Source organism: Drosophila santomea, chromosome 2L (genome assembly GCF_016746245.2).
Source record: "Drosophila santomea strain STO CAGO 1482 chromosome 2L, Prin_Dsan_1.1, whole genome shotgun sequence".
Lineage (NCBI taxonomy): Eukaryota > Metazoa > Arthropoda > Insecta > Diptera > Drosophilidae > Drosophila > Drosophila santomea.
This window is the reverse complement of record NC_053016.2, coordinates 10,656,740-10,681,880: the sequence shown is the minus strand read 5'-3', so window position 1 is coordinate 10,681,880 and position 25,141 is coordinate 10,656,740. Positions and strand designations below refer to the sequence as shown.

The 25,141-nt window shown below is 43.1% G+C and overlaps 2 protein-coding genes across 15 annotated transcripts; one reads left to right on the top strand and one right to left on the bottom strand.

Moving 5' to 3' along the window:
* Positions 1 to 142: 142 nt before the first annotated feature.
* On the bottom strand, positions 143 to 9,005 carry LOC120454647 (PIH1 domain-containing protein 1). Of its 2 annotated transcripts, none has more exons than XM_039640158.1 (5): positions 8,778 to 8,983; positions 8,591 to 8,702; positions 541 to 1,181; positions 330 to 473; positions 143 to 266 (listed from the first exon to the last, which is right to left on the bottom strand). In XM_039640158.1, the coding sequence occupies exons 1-5, from the start codon at positions 8,844 to 8,846 to the stop codon at positions 231 to 233; spliced, it is 1,002 nt and encodes a 333-aa protein (XP_039496092.1). In that variant the 5' UTR covers positions 8,847 to 8,983; the 3' UTR covers positions 143 to 230. The 2 variants fall into 2 exon arrangements, with proteins under 2 accessions (XP_039496092.1, XP_039496085.1); XM_039640151.2 differs by lacking the exons at positions 143 to 266; positions 330 to 473; positions 541 to 1,181 and adding exons at positions 1,266 to 1,423; positions 1,538 to 2,418; positions 2,836 to 5,199 and having other exon boundaries at positions 8,778 to 9,005.
* LOC120454586 (multidrug resistance-associated protein 1) lies at positions 6,182 to 22,480 on the top strand. Of its 13 annotated transcripts, none has more exons than XM_039640121.2 (13): positions 6,194 to 6,390; positions 9,494 to 9,619; positions 9,703 to 11,214; positions 11,298 to 11,435; positions 11,564 to 11,710; positions 12,797 to 12,881; positions 12,942 to 13,761; positions 13,846 to 14,216; positions 18,889 to 19,109; positions 20,352 to 20,569; positions 20,635 to 21,141; positions 21,197 to 21,578; positions 21,645 to 22,480. In XM_039640121.2, the coding sequence occupies exons 2-13, from the start codon at positions 9,566 to 9,568 to the stop codon at positions 21,834 to 21,836; spliced, it is 4,647 nt and encodes a 1,548-aa protein (XP_039496055.1). In that variant the 5' UTR covers positions 6,194 to 6,390; positions 9,494 to 9,565; the 3' UTR covers positions 21,837 to 22,480. The 13 variants fall into 13 exon arrangements, with proteins under 13 accessions (XP_039496074.1, XP_039496055.1, XP_039495978.1 ...); XM_039640044.2 differs by lacking the exon at positions 18,889 to 19,109 and adding an exon at positions 17,806 to 18,029; XM_039640131.2 differs by lacking the exon at positions 18,889 to 19,109 and adding an exon at positions 15,156 to 15,376.
* Positions 22,481 to 25,141: the final 2,661 nt, after the last annotated feature.

The window sequence follows — 25,141 nt, the reverse complement described above, 5'->3', positions numbered from 1 at the left end:
CCGCTTGTTATCTTTACCAAATATTAAGTTTTTAATGCTTTTTAAACGAGTAAAACCTGAGTCGAAAATACAAAAAAACCCATTTTTTTTACCAACCCCAGCAGCAGCTGGGGTAACTTTGAAAAAAATTAAAGAATAAAAATAGTATTCAAATTTGTGCCTTTATTAACATTATCACAGCGGCAATGATTCATTATGACAAACATAAGAAGTGATTAAAAATTGTGTTTTTAGTTGCTGAACACAGGAATGCGAACCTGAAGCATCTAAAGAATGGGAAGAAATGGAAATTAATACTGGGTTCCTCCACATTTGGTTAAGTGCATCACCTTGGTGGTCTTGTCGAACAAAGCTTGAGCCCGATCTTGCTGCAGACGATAGTTGACAAATTTGTCGAACAAATAGCCCTGCTTGTGGGATTCCACTGCGATACGATCCTCGCCAACAACGAGGCTGAACTCATGCGAAGAAACCTGCGGAGTAAAATAGATTTTTCTCCATAAATCGAATCCGACTATGCATCCGCCGGTTTAATCTTACGCAATTTGGTAAGTAGATCTCAGCATGGATTTCATCAACGGACTCATTGCGAACTCGAGCGCTAAGTTTGTACTGCAACTCCTCACAACCGCCTGCTGGTTGTCGACTCCTCCTTATGGCTGCTGCATCCTTCTCGTTGATCTCCTGCACCAGTTTCCCGGAGCTCTCTGGTGCCACATGCCCCTCCTGGTTGGTGAGAGCAGCAGGATCGCCGGACACAGGCTGGGCCCTTTTCACATCATCGTTGCGCACACGATGAGTGACCAAAGTGCCGATGAACTTGCGATTGTTCAGGATAATGGTCTTTTCCATGTTGAGCTGCACATTATACTTTTCGCTCATTGCCTCAGCGACAATTTGCAAAAAGAAATTATTGAATAGCTGCGACTTCTGAATCTTCACCAGAAACTTTGGGTTGACGGCAATGTCGCAGACATCAACGGTTTTATCGGAACGATCCTTAGTATGCCTTGGTTCTGAGATACTCATGGGCACTCGAAACGAGCCAGGAGTAGTCGATTCCAGTATGCCAATCAGTTCCTCCTCGGTGACATCTTGCGGAGCTGGAACTTCCTGAGCCTGGCACACGTTGATAAAGAACTTTTCATCACTATTTATCTTAAAGCTTTTCACGCAGATTCCTAATGGGAAAAAAGAAAAGGTGGGTAAGTTAATATTTTTTTGTTATTTGCAAAGAATCTGGCTGCTAATAAATATGAAGGCTATTGCAGAGGTAAAACCCTTATTTTGTTTGGCCTTTATTTCGTATACAATCTAATACACATCAAGCTACAATCATTTGGGCAATTCGTTTCGCATTTAATTACGATTTTAAGCCGGGATAGATTTTCTTATGATCCGGCCACGCGATCTCGCTGATTGCCTATAAATAAAGATAAGGTTCGTTGTCAGTTGAATAATTATTGCTGAAGATATAACTACATGCGTTTCCTTAAGGTTTTCAAATGCTTTTAGCTTTGGGAAATGTTGTTCTCACCTTAAGCTCATCAAAGGCCTGCTTGGCCAACCAGTGAAACACTGGATTTTTCCATTCTCGCGCAATGGATTGAATTTCCTTAGCGCTATTTAAATTTTTGGGTGCTTGGGTTTTAAGAGTGTCATGGTACCTTTCCCAAAGGTAGACCATGCTGCGGATCTTGTAGAGCCACAAGTGATTTGGAATGCCACGAATCAGGTCCTGCAACTTTTCCATTTGTTCATCAGACAAACTCTGAAGGAACGTTTCGTTCATCAGCAGGAAAATCGAACGCATGTTGCGGTAATGGCTAAAGGTGTTCTTCTCCAGACCCATGTGACCCGATTTGAAAATCTGATGGATCATCTGCTCGGTCAAGCCTTTCCGGCCGATGGGAGCAAAGCGGTGGCGCAGACTGCGCTCGCCGTACTTTTCTAGCTTTTTGTTGATCTCGCTGCCGCACCACTTGTAATCGCTCCACCAGGCGTGCCAGTCCTTGTAGTTATTGGTTCTATAGATTTTGGTCCATTCCTTGCGCAGCTGGGCGCGCACCTTCTTCTTGGAACTGCGTCCTTTTGCTTTTGACAGAACACCAGACCGGTTCGAGTCCACAGATTCAGCATCGGACATGTCCTCCTCGTCGCCATCTGAGTCTTCATCAACATGGCCATCGTCGTCGGCATATATGTTTGTGTTGTAGATGGGCGTTTGCTCGAAGAAGGTCACCGCGTACGACTCCGCCTCCGGTTGTGGCAGCTCCTTGCTATTGCTGTTGATGTACGGCAGGCTAATTCCGGCTATAATGAAGCTGCGATCTGTTTCCGCTCTCTGGCGTTTTGGCTCGGCTTTGTTAGCCCGCTTCGGAGCCCCTAAATTTGTGGCCTCGGCTTTTCTCTTTTGCCCTGCAAAATTAAACATGTATTTTGTTGTGGGAATATCCGAAAAATTAGGAATGCAAACCAAAAGGATTTTTATAACCAGCTTTTCGAAGAAGAAATTATAGTTTTATACCAAGTGCGGTTGGTAACTTCGAATCGGGTTTGAATCCAAGAAAACAAGTTTCTATTTAAAATTCTTTAAGCTTGAGAAAGGTGGTTCCGTTTAGGTAGTTTGATTTTGAAATCGGGAGGTACCTCTTAAGGCCAAACTAGAAAAAAATATATTTATAACGGTTTGCATTCCAAGGTTCTTGCAAATGTTGCTTTTAATTAATGAGCAACAATTTCTTCACATTAAAACCAATTCAAAAGTTTTATCTCCTTGTAATTGGTTAGCATAAAATGTGGAATTTATTAAGAATTTATAAGCTTATCCCTTACCAGCGCGTGGTTTCGCCATGTCCGCGTTGTTCTTAGTTGCCTGTGGTTTAGGTTTGATCACCGGCTGACCAGGTTTGGATGCACCAGGATTGGTGTTCCCAGGTTTGTTTGGATGAGGTGCACAATTGTTGGGTGCAGCTGCTGTCTTCTTGATATTTTGGTTTGGACTTGCACGTCCTTGATTGGGAGCACCAGATTTCACATTACGTGAGGTCGCACTGCGATCTTGACTTGCCAATCGATTTTGAGATGTGATGGAGTTTGTCCTGGGTTTATTAGGAGCGTCAGAACTGTTTTGTGGCTTCCTACCAGGATTTATATTTTTAGTCATTTTATTATTTAAATTATTTCTGTTTAGTATGGAACCCCCAGAAATTCCCACTCTTGGTGCAGTTTCATCGGCATTTGGTACGTTTCGTCTGGTTTGATTGGGATCCATGGGTCTGTTGGAACCCGATCCACGGCGAATAGTTGGTTGATAGTTCGGTGGAAAATCAGGGCTATTTGAGCCTAGGAATGTGTCATCCTCCCTTCGGGGAAAGCGCTGGGTGTCACCGCCACGCGAAGAGTTGTTTCGCTGATTGAAGTCGTCGTTTAGGTTGCGACGATCGAGTTCTCGATCAAACTGGCGCCTATTGCCCTCAAAGCTACGATCGTTGCGATTGCGTCCATATGCATTACGATCATCGATGTTATGATCCCGGGGGTTGGCTTGTTTACCCCTGGAGTGACGATTGAATTCGCGCTCTTCTGGGCTACTAAAAGTTTCGTACTGCTGTCCATGAAAATTATCATCATCCATGATTGCACCATCTGTGTCGTCGGTGAGGTGTGCATCTTCCAGAAGTTCGCGTTCATCAGGAACATAGTCGTCTCGCCCATAGTGATCTGGATTTTCTTCGTTTGAGTTAATCCAGTCGGTGCGACGTAGTATTATTTGATTGTCATTCACTATACGCTGATAATTGCGACCCGTTTGGGGTCTACGGTTACCGCCAATGCTGGCGTTACTTTGATCTTGATCAATATATTTCTCAAATTGTTTTGGGTGGGCTTCAGGCGAACGGAATCGATCTCTGGGCAGCTGAGTGCCGTCATCCATTATCGCATTTCGATCCAAGTTGGTTTGTTGGTTGGGAACGAAATTCTGATTACCAGGCCTGCGATTGTTGTTTGCTTGGGAATGACCATAGTTTGAGGGATGACCTCTGTTTGGCACCTGACCACGAAAGTTTGTATGGTGTTTTGGTCCTTGAAAATGTTGGTTATTGAAGTGGGGTTCCTCTTTAAAAGTATCACGATTGGTTTGTTCATTTGCATTACGATTGTTACGGTTAGGTCCTTGTGGGAATGCATTGTTGTTAGCATTACGATTATTTCGATTGAATTCATCATTGTTTCGATTGCGATTATTGAGCTTGAATTCATCATTGCTTGCATAACGATTGTGATTAGGTTCCAGCTCGTTAGCATTGCGGATATTACGATTGAAATTCTGGTGATTGGCATTACGGTTTTGATTTCTAATAGGGCGACTGAAATCCTGCGGATTTTGATTTCTAATAGGGCGACTGAAATCCTGCGGATTTTGATTTCTATTAGAGCGATTGAATTCGTGGGCATTTGTATTTCTATTAGGGTGATTGAATTCCTGGGCATTCGCATTTCTATTGGGACCGCGGAATTCCTGTGGATTAGGACGTGAGTTCTCATTTCTGTTGAAACTTGCATTTCGATTATCCCGATTGGGTTGTTGATCATTTGCATTGCGATTATTGCGATTAAATTCACTTCTGTCCATATTCCGATTATTACGACTAACGTCTTGCGCATTTGCATTGCGATTACCACGGTTGGGATCCTGCTGGATTGCACCACGGTTGTTACGACTGAATTCGGCTGCAAAGTTCACGCCAGGATTATTGCGATTGAAATTCCGATTTTGATTGATCGGAGCATTGATTGGCGCCCGCTGTTCCACATGTCCGTGGTTGTTGTTCCTCCGGTCTGCGAAGTTATCCTCCCTTTGACGATTCCTAGGACGCGATCGGTCGTTCCTCGCCGGCGAATTATCACGCCTGGCACAGTGCCAATCAATGTTCCGCGGCGGTGATGGAGTGCGTGGACGCGACTCGATATCGTCGTGCCCCTCCACCGCATCCTCGATGGCCCGAAGCACCTCCTTGTCCACCACATCCTGGTGACTGTCGCCCAGCTCGAGGCTGAGGCGGAACCTCTGGCGCTGGAACTGGCGCAGGTTGAACTTGGGCACGCCGAAGGTGCGCTGCGCCAGGGCGTTGGCCAACACCCGACTGGCGCCCAGGTCGCGGAGAAATTGGCGCCGATTGTCCATCTCGCTGTTTCCTAATTTCATGGTACCACCACACATGAAATTTGAAATTTAGAAAAGCAGACACGTTTTGGGTTAGAGCTATGGTCACGTTTAGCACACCAATTCCAATCTAATCTAGTCATGACAGTATAGACATATTATTCAGTGCTCACTAACAATATATGTATACAAACTTTATTAGAAATGTATAAACGATTTGCTTTATTTTGCAATTCTTCCCACCATTACATCCTTTTATCTAAAAAAATTAATTGGTTTAACAAATTGTAAAAAAGTTAAATTCAATTGCATTAATACTCGATGGCCTTTTCGGTCGTTATCAAACTGCTGACTAAGCTTGATGTTTGATGTTTTTTGTCAATCTATAAAGTAATCACTGCCACTATCTAATAGTTTAAATTAAACATTTCCTTAGATTGATTAGATTCGCTATTTTTGTATATAATTGTCATTTTCATAGCAAATCCTTTCGGCTGTCTAGAAACTACTGAGCACTGCATGGACATAAGTATGCATATAAGAATTATGTTTATGGCACCAAAACACAATAAACTGATAATCAAGCGAAGAACCACGTACAAACTAAATATTTATGGTCATGCTTATACCAAAATCGTGAAGCATTCGCAGCCAAACACTCATTAAATCCTCTCAATTGATATCGTTATCATCTGGGCCAACTTCTGTTGCTCTTGCGACAACAAAACGTTTAAGAGTGTCGTCGTGTGTCCACATGGGTTTTAGAATAATTTCACCAGAGTTGGAAAATATGCTTCATTTGGCACTTAAAGCCGCGGAAGAGAGTCGCGTTATCTCTCAGTATATTGCAGCTGGGTTTTTCAGTTCTGACCAAAATCGGCATTGTAGGAGAGTCGGGCCTTAATGGCATGGGGTTTTAATTGATGGGGCGCCCAGCGACACAGAAAGAGCCAAGTCAAATGCTCTCTGAGGTGGCGCTATTATCTCATTTTTGTTTTGAGCACGGAAAGGGAAAACAAATAAGTTTGTTCGCAGCGCTCGGTTCGCATTCAGTTGCCTTTTTTGCTCGTAGCGAGCCGGTTGTCCGTCGATTTGAAGAGTTCTGCCGCTGACCTCCATCCAAAAACCGATCCGATCCCAACCGCTACGGCTCGTTTTCGATTCTATTCACTCCGATCAGAGCCGATTCGTTTGAATCGCAGCGAGTTTTTCTCTACGTAGAGGTAATTATAAGTGACATTTCAGTCGCATTGATACCACCACCACCACCGTCCATTTTTGATTCCCATGTCGATATGTGGTTGTTGAATTCCGCCAAAGCGGAACAAGTGTGCCAGTGTGCGTTCGTATCTATGTGATGTGTATCTGTGTCTAGTTTCTTTGCCTGAAATTGTGAAATTTCCGAAGGGCTCCAGAAAATCCCGCGCAAACATTCCTCATAAAACGCACAAAACAAAAAGAAAATACGAGAAATTGATGATTCACATACAAAATTGTTTGATAATAACCATTAGTGTTTTGTCATGCTCGCAGCGCGATTATTTAATTGATAACAGAAAAAATTTAAAATTGGAGTGCGCAAGGTTGGCTCGCTTTACACCGCCACAGAAGTTAATTGCCGCGTGGGCTCCAGCTCCACTGACGTCAGAGGCCTTGAAGGATGGTCTATGGCCAATAGTTTCGACAGCTTCTCTACTAGCCATTTGTTGGATGGTAATCAGCTCGGACTAAAGCTGTGGAGAAGCAGCAGCAAGTAGAGCAACAGAGTGTGCGATAAGAAGCAATATATGGATTACAGTGTGCAATTCATAACTAGAGTAACGACAAACACAATAGAGGAGTGTAGTGGGGGGCACCCGATAAGGTTCAGCTGTGGGGTCCCCGATAAGGAGCTGCTGGTAAAAAGCCTTCTCGTTACGTGGAAGTATCTTTTTCCAGAGTTTGCACTTGGCTAAATGCAGCCAGTCAGCCTTATCTCCGCTTTTCCCTGTTAATAAAGACATCAAGTGTCGAGTGTCGTTGATATTGCGTAAACAAATCACTCTTTTTTGGCAGTGTAAACAATCAATGCCGGCTGGCATGATCCAGAACAAACAATTAGTGTATCACTTTGTGAAGAGAGGCATTTTGCCTGAGAAAGTTATGATATTCCCTTGATTTTTAGAGGCAGCCAAGAGATCTCCATTCCATTTCGCTTAGCATCTCATCGTGACTCGACGTTTTTGTGTTTAAAGAGAAATTTGCGTCGATGGCAAGGTAAAACACACTTTTTGTACAATTGAATTTTAGTTTTGTAAGGGGGTTTTCGTCTGCCCGTTGTGTTGTGCTTATATAATCGCTGCGGGAACAGGTTTCGCCGTTAATTATTCCGAACTGAAAATACTCGTTTCACAATGTGTTAGAATTTTATCTAAAGCCGAATGCTTAAAACACATGCGTGTACCGGGCAAACAAGTTTTTGGCGCCCATAAAATGTGACTAGTCCAACGCCTTAAACGAAATTTTGCGGCTTCGGTCAAGATTAGTTCGAAGTTTGTCTTTCTTTTTGTATTTTTGTGTAAATTAGTTCTTCTTCGAGGCGGGGAAACCCGTTTTGTCGCATATTTGTCATTGGCAATGAACAATCGCCGGACTATAAACTATCGTTTCAAGTGGGCGCGATTAGACCTTCCTCCAAGTGGCCCTGGACATGTAAACACTTATCTGCTGTTGCACACAATAACGTGGGGCCAGATTGCAAACTCAGTACTAACTACCCTCACACCGGATTTCGATATAATAGTAATGTGCATAGGAATTAAGTTAGAAAAGATGGATAATTTGCTTGAACTGAAAAGTACATGCATTAAAAACCAAATAATTGTTGTGTTTTTACCAAATTATCCAATAATTAAAAATAGCAATAGGAATTAGTTGAATAGATTTTCTGAAATTGAATATACAGAAACAGTATGCACAAACTATAGTTAATTCCCGGTAAAATTTAAATATGAGGAGCAATTAATTACATTTTAAATAATAATAGTAGCTTAACTATTTATATATGTTTTAATCTTTGTAAATGGTTCCTTAATTTTTGTTATAAGTATGGTTATGATGGCAAACACACACAATTGGCCGTATCTACGGCGGTTATTAACATGTGTTTATCTGTCATTTGACGTGCTCCGTTCGCATGCGTTCGCCTTATCGCGGGTTCACTGTACTATTCTTAACGATTACGCGCAATCGATTCGACGTGAGATGTTTATCAGGTTAACATGGTTCCGCGCTCGCAGAGATTACTGTGCACACAAGTGCTAAGTAGACCATAAACTCAGTGTCATGCCTACTAGCCGGCTAGAATCTCCGGGATTCTCCTCGCCACCGGCACCGATTTCCGGGCCATGCCAAACTCCGGTTGCTGCGATGGACGCCACTCACCTGCTGTCGGCTGAATAATTAGCGAGTCCCGCGGCGGCGGCTTCTGCTGCTGGCCACTGCCCTCCGGATTGGCGCCTCCGAAGAACTGGTTAATGTTGTCCTCGAACTCGTTCTGTATTTATAAAAACAAGTTCGTCTTTAATGGCGAAGAGACTTCCTCACGTCGCATTCCTCAAGTCTTGCTTACCCGCACAAATCGCAAGTTCTGGTCGCGAAAATTGTCGTTGCCCTCAATGAAATTGGAACGACGAGACATTTTGCTTCGCGATATCAATAGCTAGTTGTGAGTTAATCAAATCCGTATGATATTTTTTCGCTTTGCGACGAGCAAAAAACACAAATATTTTTTTGCCAGAATAGAGCTGTCAACTCGATTGAAATAAAAAACGATGTGATAGTGTGACCCTTGGTGAAAAGACGACTAATGCCATTGAATAGTCCAAAAATACTAAAAACAAAGGGTTTGCTTTGTACAGGGTCCAAAGATATAAAAAGTAAAGGAGATACATTTCCGAGTAAATTTTCTATGTATTTATACATAAAAAGTAAAAACCATAATCAAAATTTAAGAAACCCATTTGAATTCCAACTCTTGCGAATTTGGTTTATGTTTATCAAGTGCAAATGCTCAATCAATTAATTCTCAACCTATTGATTTGTGTGGCAACATTACATGAGTTGCCATTTTGAAAATAGCCAACATAAATAAAACGCAGTTCAGAGGCACAGACACATTCCATTCCATCCGTCACCCACTGTGCCGCGAAATACCAGAAAATACTAGTGCTTGGTGCACCCAACTTCACACAGTCGCGACTAGCGGTTGTTGTAGTTGTGCGGCTTGGGAAGGAACAGCTGTTGGCCAGAAAATATAGATCCATTTGTTTCCCTACCGCTTTACAGTTACCACATCGCCTGATATAGCATATAAAGCCCAGTTGCACGTGGAAGAGGTTGCCGAGCAGACGAGTGACCATGGCGGAGGACACAAGTTCGCCGATGGACAGATTTTGCGGATCCACATTCTGGGTGAGTGCAGCATCAGTGGATGGGCTTGGTGTTCGATCCGAATTCATGTGTAAATGTATGGTTTCCGTGTGCCCAATGAACAGAACGCAACGCAAACATGGTGGACCAACGATCCGGACTTCACGCCGTGCTTTGAGCAGACGGCCCTGGTCTGGACACCCTGCGCCTTCTACTGGGTGTTCGTGATCTTCGACTTCTATTACCTGAAGGCGAGTCTGGACAGGAATATACCCTGGAACAAGCTGAGCGTGACCAAAGCGCTGGTGAATCTGGGTCTGCTGGTAATCACTGCCTTGGACCTGATTATGGCCCTGATCAAGAAGGGCGGCGACTCCGAGCTGCCCCTCTACGACCTGGATGTCTGGGGTCCCATCATTAAGTTCGCCACCTTCCTGTTGGTCTTCATATTCATACCACTGAACCGGAAGTACGGCGTGCAGACCACTGGATGTCAGTTCATCTTCTGGTTCCTGCTTACTGTGCTGTCGATTCCCCGCTGCCGCACAGAAGTTCGCCTGGACTCGGAGCGACAGAAGATTTTGGACTCGCAGCAGCCCTCCGAGCAGGACTTTTCCTGGGAGGAGTACAAGTTCGTTAGCTTCTTTATCTTCTTCACCTTCACCAGCATCATGCTGATTCTGAACTGCTTCGCGGACGGATTGCCCAGGCAGACTAAGTACCAAAGGGGGGAAAACGAGATTCCCGAGCTGTCGGCTAGTTTCCTTTCCAGGATCACCTATCAGTGGTTCGACAAAATGGCCCTCAAGGGATATCGCAACCCACTGGAGGAGAAGGATCTGTGGGACCTGAGGCCCCAGGACAGCTGCTCTGAAGTCATGCCCATCTTTGCCCACCACTGGAACCAGAACGTGCGCAAGAACTACAAGAACAAGGCCCGCGTAGAACCCAAGGCCCAGTTTAGCAATGGCAACGTGACCTTTGAGAATCCCCACGGAGAGAAGAATGGTCGCAAAAAAGGCATGGCCAGTATTATGCCACCAATTTACAAGTCCTTTGGCGGTGTCTTTTTGTTCGGCGCTCTGATGAAGTTGTTCACCGACATCCTCACATTTGCCCAGCCCCAAGTCCTGAGCTTGATCATCAGCTTCGTTGAGGCCAAAGAAGCCGAGCCCGAATGGAAGGGTATTATGTACGCTGTCCTACTTTTCGTATTGGCCGCTGCCCAGACCTTTATTCTTGGTCAGTACTTCCACCGCATGTTCATCGTGGGCCTGCGAATCAGGACAGCTTTAATCAACGCCATCTACCGCAAGGCCCTGCGCATTTCGAACTCCACCAAAAAGGAGTCCACCGTGGGCGAGATCGTCAACTTGATGGCCGTGGATGCCCAGCGATTCATGGAACTGACAACCTACCTGAACATGATCTGGTCGGCGCCCCTGCAGATCGGTCTGGCACTGTATTTCCTCTGGCAGCAACTGGGACCGTCTGTGCTGGCCGGTTTGGCTGTGATGATTATCCTGATCCCTGTGAACGGAGTGATTGCCAGTCGCATTAAGACCTACCAGATCAGACAGATGAAGTACAAAGATGAGCGTGTTAAGTTGATGAACGAAGTACTGAGTGGCATTAAGGTAAGTGGTCCTGGTGACTCCTGTCAGAAGTCGATGCTGTATTCTTTGTTCCCCAAAAGGTAATGTTTTTATAATCCGCATAGGTGCTCAAACTGTACGCCTGGGAACCGAGCTTCGAGAAGCAAGTGTTGGACATCCGTGACAAGGAGATTGCGACGCTCCGATCCACTGCCTATTTGAACGCGGGAACATCGTTCTTGTGGTCTTGTGCCCCCTTCCTGGTAAGATATGCCAGCCCTGCAGGGCGCTGAGTCCTCCGAGATTTCTTTACAGCTGACTGAGATGAGTTGGACGTGTAGCATTGGACTAATCTGGCAAATATATGTACTTCGTGTCCGAACAAACAAAGGTTTCCTTGGTCACGTTCGCCACTTACGTGCTGACCAGCGAGGCGAATCAGCTGAGCGTCGAGAAGGTGTTAGTCTCAATCAACCTCTTCGACCTCATGAAACTCCCGCTGACCATCCTGCCCATGCTGAGTGTTGACATAGCCGAGGTACGGCTCCCACGATGGCGATGGATTAACAACCTCTTCGGCTATGGTGCACCTCCGCCTCTCCTATATCCATCAACTTCAGATCAAGGATCAAGAACAACCATTTTATCAAAGCCTTAAACGAAATTGTGTATTATCTTTTAGGTTTCATTAGTTACATTCGCCACTTACGTTTTAATTGATGAAAATAACGTGCTTGATGCCACCAAAACCTTTGTCTCATTATCATTATTCAACATTCTACGATTTCCGCTAACAATGTTGCCCATGCTGATCACCAACCTGGTGCAAGTAAGTTACGCCCGATTGCAATACCAAATACTACCACTCTAGTCGATCACAATGTGGCTGAGGGATTCTACTTTCCTTACAAATTATGCCGATCCACGGCCCCATTGTGATCGTCGATTTTGTGCCGTGTTGTGATTGTGATTTATGTTTATTTACTTAATTTGAACTCTTTTTTAGCCAAATCGAATTTACACCGAAACTACTTACAAACCCAAGTTCCCCCATCCTGCACTAAATCCTTACACTCATTTATTCAAAATTATACACATATCGTCTCATTCGTGTGGGATTGAAAGTTGTCCGAACCAAACCAGTTCCGATTTGTCATATATCTGGTGGTGGGGTACCTACTTCATCCGTTTCAATGGCAACCATTTGTTTGGCTTTCCAATATGCCCTTGCAGAGGGCATTTCAGGGGGATTTAATTAGAGGTTTAACGATGTTATGAAAATTTGTCTGAAAGAACATTGGGAACAATAATTAGTTTTTTGTTGATATTTAAATGCAATTAATTTATAAAGCCCTTTTAAATGAACTTTTTTTAACATGATAATCTCAACGCATATTCCAATTCCTTGGACGCTGATGTTCTGTTTCTTCTGCAGGGGTATATGAAACCCTCGGAAGACCCGAGGATATTCCCTATTCATTCAGATTTCGATTCATACATTTTCCCAATTTCCACATTATTTTTCCTTTCCCCAACCTATTACTAACATATTTTGTGTTTGAAAACAACGTATATTGCGAAACAATTTTAACTGATATCCCATATTGCATGTGCAACCGAATAGACGCAAGTTTCTGTGAAGCGTATCAATAAGTTCCTGAACAGTGAGGAACTGGATCCCAATAGCGTTCACCACGATTCCTCCAAACGTAAGGACATTTAAGAAATTTGTGAAGATCTTCAAGTTAATATATTTCTTATACAAACAGCCCACCCAATGAGCATTGAGAATGGCGAGTTCTCTTGGGGTGATGAGATCACGCTGCGCAACATTAACATCGAGGTGAAGAAGAGCAGCCTGGTGGCCCTGGTTGGCACGGTCGGTTCCGGCAAGTCGTCTGTAGTGCAGGCTTTCCTCGGTGAAATGGAAAAACTTGCGGGCGTTGTCAACACTGTGGGCAAGTTGGCCTATGTACCGCAGCAGGCGTGGATTCAGAATGCGACGGTGAGGGACAACATCCTCTTTGGGCAGACGTACGACCGAAAGCGCTACAACAAGGTGATCGACGCCTGTGCCCTGCGTGCCGATATCGACATCCTGTCGGCTGGAGATCTCACGGAAATCGGTGAGAAAGGCATTAATTTATCAGGTGGCCAGAAGCAGCGCATCTCGTTGGCCCGTGCTGTGTACAGCGATGCCGATCTGTATCTGCTGGATGATCCTCTGAGCGCCGTGGACGCCCATGTGGGCAAGCACATCTTTGAGGAAGTTATCGGACCCAAGGGTATACTCGCACGAAAATCCCGCGTGCTGGTCACCCACGGCGTCACTTTCCTGCCCCAGGTGGACAGCATCTATGTGTTGAAAATGGGCGAAATTAGCGAGAGCGGTACATTCGATCAACTGGTGAAGAACAAGGGCGCCTTCGCCGACTTCATTATCCAGCATCTGCAGGAGGGCAACGAAGAGGAGGAGGAGCTTAATCAGATCAAGCGCCAGATCTCCAGCACCGGAGATGTCCCTGAGCTGTTAGGCACTGTCGAAAAGGCCATTAAATTGGCGCGGACGGAAAGCTTGTCAGATTCCATGTAAGTACATCTTCATAAAGGTTTAAGCAACGGAAGCAAACAAATGTTAAAACATTAAACTAATTAAATGAACTCTCTTCTTAGCTCCGTTACATCCGCTGATAGTTTGATGGGCGGCGGTGGAAGTCTCCGCCGGCGAGCCAAGCGACAAGACTCCCACGATTCCGTTGCCTCTGCCGCTTCCCTGAAAAAGAAGCAGGAGGTCGAGGGCAAACTGATTGAAACTGAGAAATCACAGACTGGTGGCGTGGAGTTCGCAGTGTACAAGCATTACATCAAGAGTGTTGGCATCTTCCTATCGGTTGCCACATTGGTACTCAACTTTGTATTCCAAGCTTTCCAAATCGGCTCGAATCTGTGGCTCACTCAATGGGCGAACGATGAAAAAGTCGCCAACGACACTGGCCTCAGGGACATGTATCTGGGTGTTTATGGTGCCTTCGGATTTGGTCAAGGTAAGTCCATTGTGATTCGATTTACGTTTGAAATGCTTCGTTTGAAGTTATCCTTGTTTCATGTTCGTTTTGTCCATTTGGTTGTTTAATTTTAAGTTTGTTATGTATTAAGTTGTTATGTATTTTATACTTTTTACTGTATTGCTTGAGTTTTACTGCTTTTAATGCCATTGAAATTTATGTTTATGTTATTTTGCATTTTTGCTTAAGTTTGTAAGAAAAATGGTTTCAAAATATTAAAGCAAATGGTGTGAGGTAATACACAGATATTTACCTAATTAAAAACATAAAGTGCAACGTTAAAAGTATCAATGTTCTTAAAAATGTTTTAAAGTTATGAAACCATATTTATTACATTTTTTTTATGTATTCTATGTTTGGTTGGGGGCTTCATTTATGTTTTGCTTGCTTATCTCCTTTCTTACTTCGGCGCCAAGAGAACACATGCTGCTCAGCTACCAGTAGGCGGTTTGAATAACCTTCAGTCCCGATTTAACTATATTTAACTAACTAACACTATTTTCGGCTTTCTACACAAAATTAAGAAAATGCACACAAATCCTAAAGCACTAACAAAGCACCTCAAAACAAGTAATAACAAATTTGTATATGGCTGCACGCTTGGCAAACTGAACACAAAAGGCTTTTCATATTAATAAATGCTATTAATATTATTCCCACACAAAAATGTTTCAAAAATCGATTTTTGCTTATCGATCCTTTTTTGATTGATAAATTCGTAATTCGGAACATTGTAGTCAAATCACTTTACTAACGGTTCTCCTTTTGTGTGTATATGTTTGTGTGCGTAAATGTGTTGCAAAGTAAATAAATTTATTCACCAATAATCTGTGAATACCTTCCGACCCTACTAATCAAAAAAAAAAAAACTATATTGATCGACAAAATCGAAAAAATCGATAAAATATCGAATTCTAGTCGCGACGAACTTCTTCTCATCCCTCGCCATCTCATTGGGTTGTCTCAAGTGCTCGCAGTTGTTACATCAGACCCTACTATACTACAATCTCCGCTGGCCCATGGAGCTCTTCGACACGACACCACTGGGAAGGATTGTCAATCGCTTCTCGAAAGATATCGATACAATCGATAATGTGCTGCCATTCAACATTCGTGTCGTCATTGGTCAGGCTTATATGGTAAATGATTGGAGTGGATCCATGCGAGGAAAAATTTAATTTATCAGAAATATCGGATCATTCTTTATATCCATGGATCGGCTTGGCTTATCATGCACTACCATACATATCTATTATTAACCTTACCCGTAATAATAATCCTTCGTGCTCTTTATTTTAATGATGCCATCTTTTATTGAACATTTTTTACTTGCGCTTTACAAATAACTAGATTCAAATAATTTATACATATATAAATCAGAAATAATTAATGATTTAAAGTAAAAGGCAGTTAAAATAAGAGCACGACTGAGTATACTTCGTCGTTGGTGGGCAAGAGGTTCTGGTCACTAATCGGTATACCCGTGCTGTCGCTCTCTTCGAAGTTGTTACAGAGTATATGTCCACCCTGATCCTTTCATTGGGCTGCGTTTATAGCGCCCGATTCATGCACAACGTGCTGCTCCATGGCACTTTGCGTTGGCCCATGGAAATGTTTGACATCACACCTCTGGGTCGCATTGTGAACCGTTTTTCCAAGGACGTAGATACAATTGACAATACTCTGCCAATCAATTTGCTGGTCGTCATTTTGCAATTGTTTGTACAAAGAACAAAGTACATGTCCGAAACAAATCGCCATCGCCCATACTCAGCTGAGTTCTGAGTGCAGTTCTTCTCTGTAGGTTGTCGAAGCTTTTTAGAATGTTTTGTCCACGCTTTTGCCTAGCAATTCAATTTAAATTGATAAATACAAGGTGTAAAATACATACAAATTTAACTTTCCAGTTACCTCGTACTTCTTTTGTTCTCTCACGCTGGCTCTTGGATGCATCTACTGCTCCAAGCTGCTGCACGAGACGATCCTGTCATATGTATTCCGATGGCCCATGGAACTGTTCGATACCACGCCCCTCGGCCGCGTTGTCAATCGCTTCGCAAAGGACGTCGATACCATCGACAATGTCCTGCCGATGCTTTGGCGCATGGTCATCATGCAAGCGTTTTCGGTAATTGTCTATTAAGCGTTTTCAAGCTACAATAGTTTAATATCATCATGAACGAAATCATGACAAATATAAGTCGCATTAGTTTCAAGGTCAGATTTACGAATCAGATAAATAACTAAACTTATTGTACGAAACGCTCTCTGCAAGAATTTGAATCTCAAGCCTTTTGTTAGTTACGGTTGAAGGAAGTCATAGGGAATGTCATAGTTTATTGCACTTCTAGTTTGGAATCTACTGCAGTATTTCCTATATTATTATTCCTATATAGTATTACTATATCAATGATACACACTAACTGGTTTCAATTGGCACTATCCCAACAAGAAGTCCTATCCTAATGCTATGTGGCACTAACTCCAACGATAAATGTTGTGTATTTATATGTAAACATGAACACTAACCTTTTAGGGGGGCTTACACAAAAAACCACGTTTAGAAGCATGATCAGTTGAATCTTAAGTTCTTTTTAGAAAGTTAGTTTCCCCAAACACGCAAATTTAATGCATAGCACCTTAACCGATTTACGTTACATGCAGTGCTATCCAAATATTTATCTGGTCTCGCCTTGGCCATCGGAGGACTCCATTGCTCCATGAATGTATTCAACAAGCTGCTGAACACAGGCCTCAAATGGCCAATGGAACTGTTCGACACGACGCCATTAGGTCGCATTCTGAGTCGATACTCAAAAGATGTCGATACGGTTGACAGTGTACTGCCCGCGATAACCGTACAGTTGTTAAACACATGTTTCGGGGTAAAGATTGACCCTTAACCCTCCATCTCCACCTCCACTGCCCGATGGAGGAGCTTAGATCCCAAGCCTAAAACCTAACAAAAGCTGCATACTACTAACAATAAAAACTGCACTTTCGCACGATTCTTCTAATTTTCCAATTATCTTTCAACCTGCATTCTTTTCCATCCTTTGCATCCATAATTTTCACTTTATCCCATTCTTTCCCCACGTTTCTCTATTAATCAAACTATCATCACACACACATTTAAGCGATACGCTGATTTCACTAGTGCCTTGCAAAATGTATTGCCTTTTATTTTGGATCAAAGACGCCTTTACTTAACATAAGACTCATTAGTATATGCATTTTAAAAAGAAACCCCATATTTTGGATGTGCGAGTTGTGTGTGCGAAAGCCCGAGAGGGGAACTCAAACCACTTAGGCTTAAGCCCATTCTTAATCAGGGACTATGGTCACAAAAAACACTCTGCAGATATACTGGTCTCAGAGCCCTAAGTGTTAAGGTTTCTTTATAAGTGGGAGCTGCTATAATGCTTCGGTTGAACGACCTACGAGATAAATGATAACTTAGAAGATCGCCTCATTCAGTCAGCCATCCATTCGAATCGAGTATCCCAGACATTCACCGAGTGCTCCCGGGCGCACCTGTTCCGCTCTTCCACATTTCCGATTGTCCCAGGTGTGCTAGCCTACTTTGCGGTGGTCATCGTCTACCTGGGCGGCTTCCAGGCGGCAAAGACCATCCACAATGAGCTGCTGGCCGTCATAATCCGAGGCTCCGTGTGCCGCTTCTTCGACATCACTCCGATCGGGCGACTCCTGAACAGCTTCAGCGGCGATATGGATGTTGTCGACGAAGAGTTGCCCGCCACTATGGATTCCTTTATGACCTTTATCTTTATGGTATTTGCATAATTGATTTCGCCCATTTTTTCAGTATATTTTCTCCCCCCCCCTCTTTATTATTGTTATTATTGATTGATAACTTTTGATTTGTAGCCCTTAAAGAGTTACGGTTTGTACTAGCAGAACTTTCGTTGTAGAAAGATTTTGCCCCCGTTTACATACATATCTCTCCAGCATTTGAAATATCTCTCTATATCTCATGTGATCTCTTTCTCTATTTCTCTAAACCGCATCATATCAAGCTAGGTCTTTGCAATTACGGCGCCGCCATATCACTTTTCACAGCCACCCTACACGCCTCATCCAGAGTTTTCCATCGACTCTTTAACAACATCATGCATTGTCCCTCCGAGTTTTTCGATACCACGCCCAAGGGTCGGATTTTGGATCGCTGCTCAAGCGATGTCAATTGCTTGGACTTGGTAATGCCGCTCAATATAAGAATGGTCTTGAGCACGGCATTTCAGGTAATCTCTTTATGCATAGTCGACGAGCATGTCTTATACTTTGAAATATTTTTTACCAAAATATATATTCAATTTGTTATAAAATTGATATTCCGAAGCATCGAAAGTTCTAAATATGAATTAAAGCGTTCAATGATCAGCAGAGGATTATGAATGTTATAATAATTTAAGTTCTCATTTAAAGTCCAAATATGTCGTTAAATTTGTTTCTTAGCAGCAGCTCTGTTTTATTTGTATTGTCCCAAAAAGAAACCCTAACCTAGGCTTAATAATAGTTTGTCTCCTAACCCGTGTCCCAAATCTTGTTCAAATCGTTCAAAAATAGACAAGCAAATCTATATGAGTTACGTTCCGATCTTATAAGGATAAATTCCCTTTGATATCCCAAGTCCTTAGCTATATAGGCAGTGTGGTTATCGTTTACCTGGGCGCCCTGATCGGGACCCGGAAAATATTCATCCAGCTATTTGGCCACATTTTGCATGCCCCACAAGCCTTTTTCGACATAAAGCCCCGGGCACGAATTCTCGATCGTTTGGCAAACGATATATACAAGTTGGATGTGGTATTGCCAGAACTAATACGCGTGTTTAACTCGCAAGTATTCCGGGTACGTTCGCTGTAACTAACCGACAATCAAAGTACTAACTAATCTCGACTAACAAATGGTATACCCATCATTGTACAAACTCTCAGCCCGTAGCAATTTGGAGTTCCCTGGCATTCCACATTCCTATAGCGTAATATGTAAATTAGTATTGAATCCACGGGGCGGGCGCATGTTGTAATCTCGTTCACTTTTGTTAATTCATTTTAAGATTACGTTTTCTGTGGTTGTCTCCCCTTTCTTTGGAATCGTAACTTGAGGGCCAAGAGACTCGAACAGCTAAAAAAATTACTGCAATTATTATTATTTTTATTTGCAAAGCATTAATATTTAACAATTTTATTTTGGCAATTAAAGCCTTTAAATATGTAATTCTTAAAATTGTATGTTATCTTCCAAAAAGTTACCAAAAATACTCTCTCTTAAGTTTTCGTTACTAAAATACTCTTACCAAATTGCAAATGTAAGAGCATCGATTTAAATTCGGTGCATTTTTTTTAGTTGTAGAGTAAGCCAACCCCGTAATCTCTTGGGGAATTGGCTGGCCAACATCAAAACGATTTTCCGACTCGAAGAGCCCTTCTCGAGCATCGAATTCAGCTGGTTGACTATTGCTATGCCAATCGATGAGTAATTTAACTCTTCATCCATACTGAATTGCCTAATCGCAGGTTTCACGTCATTCTTTTCGGACCTGGCTCCGGCGCTGGGTAGCCTGCATGCCGCAAGAGTCCTGCACTCGATGCTCCTCGAAAATGTGCTGAGAGCACCAATGACCATGTTCGATACGACGCCGGTGGGTCGCATCTTGTCCCGATTCTCGAAAGACGTGGAATCGGTTGACCAGAAAATGCCGCAGGTCATTAATGATTGCATTTGGTGTGCATACGAGGTAATTTTCACAGCACTATGCACTAGGAACCGTCTTCAAATTGCTACAAAACGTGTACACACATCGAAAGTAATCCCAGTGACATTAAACCCTGTGCATATAAAACGACTAACTAGTCCAGACTAATATCCTTATAGGCGGCGCCTAATGGCTTCTCCTTCTCCATATTCCATCCCTTGTATTCGACATTATTAAGTAAAGCGTTTGATCCAAAACAAAGGCAAATAATTATAAATTAATAATATTCTATTCATCATGATTTTCCTATTAACAACCTGCATTTTCCCGCACGTCTGACCTTTTCTGTTTAGCCGAACAGCATTTACTTACATTGCTATCTTGCTATTGGTTAGGTTCTGGCTACCATTGTGGTTATTAGTCTGTCCACGCCAATTTTCCTGGCCGTGATCGTGCCCATCGCCTTCCTGTACTACTTCGCCCAGCGCTTCTATGTGGCCACTTCGCGGCAGCTGATGCGTCTGGAATCCGTCTCCCGGTCGCCAATCTACTCGCACTTCAGCGAAACCGTCACCGGAGCATCGACCATTCGTGCCTACAATGTGGGAGATCGGTATGTATTTGGATATCATTCATTAAGTAAAGTGTAATGACTCTGATTTAATTGAATTGCTTTAGTTTTATTGAGGAATCTGATGCCAAGGTGGACAAGAACCAGGTCTGCAAGTATCCGTCCGTGATTGCCAACCGTTGGCTGGCCATTCGTTTGGAGATGGTTGGCAATCTGATTATTCTGTTCGCATCGCTCTTCGCCGTCCTGGGGGGTCAAACCAATCCCGGCCTGGTGGGTCTGTCGGTAAGCTACGCCCTGCAGGTGACCCAAACCCTCAACTGGCTGGTGCGCATGTCATCCGACATTGAGACGAACATCGTGTCCGTGGAGCGCATCAAGGAGTACGGCGAGACCAAGCAGGAGGCTCCCTGGGAGCTGGAGCAGGACAAGAACAAGCCCAAGAACTGGCCACAGGAGGGACGCGTTGAGTTCCAGAACTTCCAGGTGCGCTATCGCGAAGGTTTGGATCTGGTGCTGCGCGGTGTTAGTTTCAATATACAGGGTGGCGAGAAGGTCGGCATCGTTGGTCGCACGGGTGCCGGTAAATCCAGTCTCACATTGGCCTTGTTCAGGTAAGTAAATATATAAATGATTTTAGATCACCATTGAGTCTTGATTTGCATTCAGAATAATTGAAGCCGCCGGTGGTCGCATCTCCATCGATGGCGTGGACATTGCCTCAATGGGTCTGCACATGCTGCGTTCCCGCCTGACAATTATCCCCCAGGATCCAGTGCTCTTCTCTGGCTCGCTGCGCATCAACTTGGATCCCTTTGAAATCAAAACCGACGACGAAATCTGGGAGGCTCTGGAGCTGTCCCATCTGAAGTCCTTTGTAAAAAGTTTGGCAGCTGGTCTGAACCACGAAATTTCCGAGGGTGGTGAGAATCTGTCAGTGGGCCAGCGCCAGTTGGTTTGTTTGGCGCGTGCTCTGCTGCGAAAGACCAAGGTTCTGGTGTTGGACGAAGCCACCGCTGCTGTGGATCTGGAAACCGATGATTTGATTCAGGTGGGTGCTATTGACTTGTATGCATTTTTACAATATCAATACATGAATATAATTCGTTTCTTATAGAAAACCATACGAACGGAGTTCAAGGAATGCACAGTACTCACAATTGCCCATCGCTTGAACACTATTTTGGACTCGGACAAGGTAATCGTGCTGGACAAGGGCCAGATCACTGAGTTCGCCTCGCCCACGGAGCTGCTAGACAATCCCAAGTCGGCCTTCTATAGCATGGCCAAGGACGCCAACCTAGTTTAAGATCCCTGAATGTCAACTTGAAACTCTACGAAACTCAAACGGAAGAGTGTGTGCCCCAAACAAAAACCCCTAGGAATATAGATGTACGAAAAAAAAATCATTCAACGGTAGCTTTAAGCCATTGGCACTGACAGCTCTACCTCATGGCTAGGACAAGCAACTATGAGACAAAGCAAGCAAACACAACAAAAGAACAATAAGCGAAAGAAATTAGCAAATACCAACTAAATGTTCATTAGACTAAGCGAAATAATTCAAGCCAGTTGCGCCTTCGTCGGTTACGCTAAATTCATTTTTATTATGTATATGTATTTACATAGCAAAGTGTATTTTTCTATTGTCTATTGTACTTAGTTTTCTATGCAACCAGAACCGGTATAAGCGAGATGGCGAGATGGAGCATAGGCCCAGAAAGAAAAAATAACTCTTATGTATGCCACATATTTATGTACTTAAATTAACAAACCAGAAGATTGAGATACTACTTAAACTCCCTCAAGAATTTTTGCCTTCAACTGATAAAATCAGTAAGAGAAATGGTCAATGTAGTTAAATCAATTTATTAAAACTTTTGTAGAATGTATACCTAAATCAAAAATAAACGCCGGGATTGAATAAGCCAAACGAAATCCCAATGAAATTTAGATGTGTTTTTTATTATACTAATAACCTAGCACTTTGAATTCTGCAATAATTTGCACAAAATAAACAGTGCATCTATAAAATAGCCTTTAGCTTTAAATGTGTTGTCATCTTAGAAATCCTTCGAACCTTCTTGCGTGGCTTTTGACAACTTAAAGCTTTAGCCTCACATTTTGCCTGACTAAAATGGCAGCGAACGGGCCATAAATTATATTTATAAGCGCAGAAAAACAGTCTAAACTGTTTGGAGACAATTTCCAGCCACCTATTACCATCCAACTGGAGATATATGTATTTATTTTAGGTATTTGCCTGGAGCCACCCACTGAAAATGAGCATTCCATTTGTCTTTATTTAGGCGCGGACACGAAATGGTTGCTCGGAGGCTGCATTTATTGACAATAAACAGGTCATAAATTACGAATTGAATGGTCTGAGCATTAGAGGGCGAGTTCTTTACCAAATTTCTAAATACAAGTAAAATAACAAAAAAAATTAAAAGTCCTTGGCCAGGCTTAGTTTAGTATTGTTTTTCAGCACGACAAAACGAACTTCAAAGTGAAAGTTGTAAGGCCTTTGTATTTCCCCTTTGTGGGCGGCTTGGGGGCGTGGCTGCGGAGTGCACTTGAAAACAAAAAGCGTAAAGTTATTAAAGGTTTTGTGTGTGCTTTGTGTGCCCGCTTTCATGTCACTTACACTTTTGGCCATGTTTCAAAGCCCCTTTTAGCCACCCCTTTTAGCCAGCCCCTTCGCCGGTTTTCAATGTGTGTGCCGGCTGGTCTTTCACTCGGTAATCTTGAGAATGGCTTTTGCATATATCTCGTCGTGGGTTTGGGAGCTGGGGAACTGGGGAACGGGAGAGCCGGGAGCACCAAACTTCAAGCGTGCGGCAAATTCAATTTGAAAATTTCACATGCTTTGCTTATTTTGCAGCCCCTGAAAAACCCCGTCCACATCAATGCATATATTTTGTTTTTGTTCTTCACTGTTTGGAAATTACATTTTTATGAGGGGTGCCCGGCTCCCGACTCCTGGAGTGTCAATCCCCAATTTCAAGACAGGAATGGGAGGGCGTGGCGCGGCAACGCCCCTTCTCGAACTCCTTTGAAAGTTGCATCGGCCCCCAACACAAAAAAAGGGGGCCAAATGAATATTTTATTGCCCGCGCATCAGAGGCAGTCGAAAGCAAGTGAAAGATTTTTGATGTATGGCAAGTCGGTGGCCAGAAATTGGCCACCCGCCGTGCAGCAGCAGTCATAGGAGCCCATTGAGTTCCCGAGCACAGTGGGAGCAGTGGAGAATCCACTTGGCTAGGAAACGAGTTCCATTCCAAAACCCAGTGCTCATGGTTCCCTCGATAAGCATGTTATTATATGAATATTCACATACACGCTGATCTTTTAATGCATAGAAATCCAATATGAGTTAAAGTCACTGTTCTGCCCACCGTGCGAGGTAGGAACAGGATCCCTCCCTGGCTCAGGGGCATCTCCTATGGTCGCTGTGGGATTGTGCGTGTCACGGAACTAAACAAAATATATTTCGAGGACCCTGGGGGCCAGGTCCTTTGCCTGGCTCACGCATCAAAGGAGCCATTTCGGATGTGCCAAAAGCTCCATGGTGGATCTCATGCGGCGCTTCATTTTACATTGCTCTCCACTTGCGTACTGCATCAAAATGTTGTATGAAAATAAACTCGCATATAAATATTTTCATATTTTATTTTCTGTAATTGAAAGTGTGGGTAAGGGAAAATATGTAAGCAAGCGAGTGAAAGTGCGTGCCCTCCATTAAAGAAAGCGGATTTATATTCTATGTCACATTTAAATAAATGTACTAAAGTATTAAATGTGTTGAGTATGCATTTTAAAACCTACAATATGTGTACACTAGGAAACGATACTTTGTTAAGTTATGTATGCTATTTACTTCACTTTAAAATAATAATAAATAATTCTTTCAGTCAGTAATCTTAAAAAACATTTAATATTTATTGTTAAAAAGAGAGCATTTAGTTTTATGCGCATCAGTTTTCAATAGTTCTACACAAAGCCTGATTCCTGGGAGGAATCACTGGCGGACACCAACTCCCAAATGCTTTCATTCGTTTTCCATGTCCTGTCTGCGAGGCAAGGCATATGGCAATGGTACGCAAACTCCCGCAGAGGTGACACCCAGCATACGGGTTTTTAGGGGCTCCGTCCCCGCCAGTCGCTGTCTATTTCGCTTCTATTCAAGTGACATCCAGCTGTCTAGGTGTGCGTGAGGTCGCGATGCGAGCACTTGAAAAAATTTCCCAGATTTTAATGCTCATATGGTGAGTATGTAAACTTTTACATTATTTCCTCAATAATTAAAGAACCTTTCTTTGCAGCACGAGGAGAACTCATTTAAAACAATACCTTAACGTATTTGTATACCACCTCACTTTCCTTTAAAGCACATTCACCAGCTGAATTCCATAGCTTAGATTTTTTTTCGGTGCACGTGAGTGTGTGAGACCGTGCTAAAATTCATTTGTCAAAAGGATTACCATGGTAATAGGGTTTTAAGCATATCCTGGCAAACATTCACAGCTTTTTTGCGTGAAACATTTTTTTTTCAACTCGCCCGGCTTCACTTGGTTTCGGTTTCGGTTTGTTTTGCATTGTTTATTTTCGGTT